Raw genomic sequence first — 3,313 nt, 5'->3', positions numbered from 1 at the left:
ATCGTACCAGAGACTCACCTGAGATAAGGAAAAACTCCCAAAAAATACCTTAGACAAAGGAAATGATTGTGGTGTCTTTTGTGTTTAGACCTTGTCTCCAGAGCTATCAGCCCCACTGCAGTGACACTGAGGCCCTGGGCCCCTGAGGCCCATTGTATGTAAATGTTCCCTAGTCACTGCACTGTATTCAGAGTGTAAGTCAGGCTAATCACACAGGACACAAAGGGGCAATCAAAGACAATTAAATAAGTTTATTCTTCATGTATTCAGAAAATAAACATTTTCACATGAAATGTATAAAATGACAGAAGTGGTTAAGCATTCAAAGATGAACAGGACAAAGGGCTTTAGTCCAAATTCAGACGTCTGGCAGATATAAATACATAAAAAAGTCTAAAGAATACAAAAGTGACCGAGTTGAAATGTGGAAGGCACTTTGACGAGTAACACGAGGCCTGTGTGAGCAGGCTACAGAAGTAACAACAGCAGTAACACCACAGTAACCAGGCTCCACAGCCCAGCAGGCTACACATATATTATCTCTCCCTTATAAATAACACATCCTCTCCCCTCATATGTACATGTATACACACCACTGTCCACACACAGGCCATTAGGAGGCGTTCAGCACTGAGCGGCTGTACAGCGTCTGGTAGTAGGCCCCTGAGTCCATGGCTGTGGCTCCAGGGCTGTCGTACACTGGTTTAGCCCCCACCGGAGAGGCCCCTCCGTAGCTGTACCCCATAACCTGCTCCTGGTAGCTTTTGAGCTCCATCTTCTGCTCACTGGACATGAGGTTAGTGATAGAGAAGGGGTGGTTGAAGTTGTAGTGAGGGTCCAGAGACTTCAGGTCGCTGTGCAGATCCAAGTGCTGCTGCATGGCCCCCGGCAGCAGGGCCCCCTGGTGCAGCAGAGAGGAGGACAGACCCATAGGGGGTGACGCCGAACTGGGAGGGTGCAGGTGTGAGCCGGGCATAGGGGGACAGTCCATAGATCCTAGAGAGCTGCGGTGCAAAGCCGGCTCCTCAGACGCAGAGCCTGGGTGAGAGCTGTCTGAGTGGGCTGAGTCGGGCTCATCTGAGGCCCCCGTGGGGCTGTGCTCCTCGGGCTCGGCTCGGGGGCCTTTGGAGGAGCCCTCCTGGTTCTTGGAGGCCTTCTTAGCGGCCTTCTCCTCGATCTTAAAACGCTTCTGGCGCCGCAGGTAACAGCCGTTCTCAAACATGTTCCCGGACTGGGGGTGCAGGGTCCAGTAGGAGCCCTTGCCGGGCTTATCGGGTGAGCGGGCCACTTTGACAAAGCAGTCGTTAAAGGAGAGCGAGTGGCGGATGGAGTTCTGCCAGCGCTGCTGGTTATCGCGGTAATAGGGGAACAGGTCCATGATCCACTGGTAGATCTCATTGAGCGTGAGCATTTTGCTGTTGCTCTGTTGGATGGCCATAGTGATAAGGGAGATGTAGGAGTAGGGCGGCTTGGCGTGAGTCAGGGAGCGCCGGTAGGGTTTGGGCGGGGCTTCTTTGGGGCTGCGGCTCATGGTGGGATTGGAGGGGTAGCCCAGCTGGCTCATGGACTGGCCCACGTTCTGGTAGTGTGACATGGATCCCAAAGAGGGGGCCGTGGAGCCTAGCTGAGTGAGAGGGGTTGAGCTAACTGGAGACAGGGACATGTGTGCAGGCCCCTGGCTCATGGAGCCCAGAGGGGAGCTGCTCAGGGCTGGGCTGGAGTACGCCATGTTGAGGCTGGGGGCTGTGTTCAGGTTGATGTAGCTGTTGATAGGGCCCATGGAGCCCATGGAGCCAAGAGATGTCATGGAGGAGGGGGACGGGTACATCTGAAAAAACACGCACACATTAGACTACACATTAGATATTCTGACAGAAATGTGTTTGAAATGAGGTGTATTCTTATTCCTCTCTCATTTATAATGTCCGCTATATTACACTGTGCATATAGGCTAGTCTCTGTGTCGTTCATATTTTTCACAGAGGGAAGAGAGACTCTGAAACGCAGTTCAAATCTGTTATGAATGCACAATGAGGCCTCAGTGCGGGAGCTTCGCACGGCCGTGTTAACCTGAAAATGCGTAAAAAGCGCGTCAGCTGCAAACACAGACGCCTCTGAGGATCTGAACCGAGGGCACGAAAATAAGGCACATCGCCACGTATGTCCACACTATTTCTATCGTTATATTTGCTTATTATTCGTTTAAATCTTTAAAAATAAACAGGGTATTTTGGTGGTTTAGTCTGAATCCTCTGCCTCGTGGGCAGACGCAGCGGGGATTCCGTGTTAATTAGATCAGAGCAGGTGAGACAAGATGATGAGATTATCTCCAATAGACTGATCAGGTTAACGCGACACGGACACACGACAGAGAACTCGACATGGGCCTCGTGCTCTCATGGCCTGCGCAGGCTGTGCGTAAAACATGCCGGTGTATTAGGCTATATTCAATATTATTATTATTATTATTATTATTATTATTAGTAGTAGTAGTAGTAGTAGTAGTAGTATTAGTAGTAGTATTAAATACTAGTACTACTACTACTAATAGTAATAATAATAATATAATAATAATATAGTTTTATTATTATTATTATTATTATTATTATTATTATTATTATTATTATCATCATTATTATTATTAATAATCTTTTTTATTTATTTTTTTTTTTTGCATTTCTTTTTCTTGCTTTACAAAATAATACGTTGTGTTTACACTACCAAATAAAGTAGTGTAGTGTAAGGATTCTAATTTAAAGCAAAGCCTACATGTTAGAATATCAGTAGTGAGCGCGTTTGGAGAACAGTGCCTGATCTCGTGGATCTTACCTCGCTGGATTCGCTGTAGAAAGTATTCCACTCTGGCAGATCGTGGGTCTCCATCTTCACGGAGCTCAACATCCCCAAGGCCTGTGTCCGAATCGCGGGTTTAAAGTTCCGGCTCTTTGGTAACAGTCTCCTCACAGCGCGGTCCTCGTCACACTCGACTCTAATCCAGTACCGAGTCAGAGCGCATCCATGGCCCGGTGCCTCTCGTTCGCTGCTCGGATCTTTCGTTAAGTCGCAGTGTGCAATTGTGTCTCTCTCTCGCGAGTGGAGACCTGTGGCTGTATACGTCGTGAACCTGGTGAGCGGTGCTTATAAGGCACTTGGCACGCCCCGCCCCCGGTGTGATACAGGAAAGACCCAGTGAAATGGCACCGTCGGCCCCCTGGTGAGCTGTATATTGGCCGTCGGCTCAGCAGGCCACCCCGGGAGCCCCAACTCTGTCCAGCGGCTCTTTAGCGCAGTTCATCAGGAATCAGTTACTATT

The 3,313-nt window shown here is 48.9% G+C and overlaps 1 protein-coding gene across 1 annotated transcript; it reads right to left on the bottom strand.

The window, feature by feature from the left end:
• Positions 1 to 236: 236 nt before the first annotated feature.
• foxa3 (forkhead box A3) lies at positions 237 to 3,098 on the bottom strand. The gene is made up of 2 exons (XM_033976985.2): positions 2,830 to 3,098; positions 237 to 1,828 (listed from the first exon to the last, which is right to left on the bottom strand). The coding sequence occupies exons 1-2, from the start codon at positions 2,899 to 2,901 to the stop codon at positions 614 to 616; spliced, it is 1,287 nt and encodes a 428-aa protein (XP_033832876.1). The 5' UTR covers positions 2,902 to 3,098; the 3' UTR covers positions 237 to 613.
• Between the last annotated feature and the right edge of the window lie 215 nt (positions 3,099 to 3,313).

Source organism: Periophthalmus magnuspinnatus, chromosome 13 (assembly GCF_009829125.3).
Source record: "Periophthalmus magnuspinnatus isolate fPerMag1 chromosome 13, fPerMag1.2.pri, whole genome shotgun sequence".
NCBI classification, from domain to species: domain Eukaryota; kingdom Metazoa; phylum Chordata; class Actinopteri; order Gobiiformes; family Gobiidae; genus Periophthalmus; species Periophthalmus magnuspinnatus.
The sequence above is the reverse complement of the archived record's forward strand: the minus strand, read 5'-3'. Positions and strand labels throughout refer to the sequence as shown.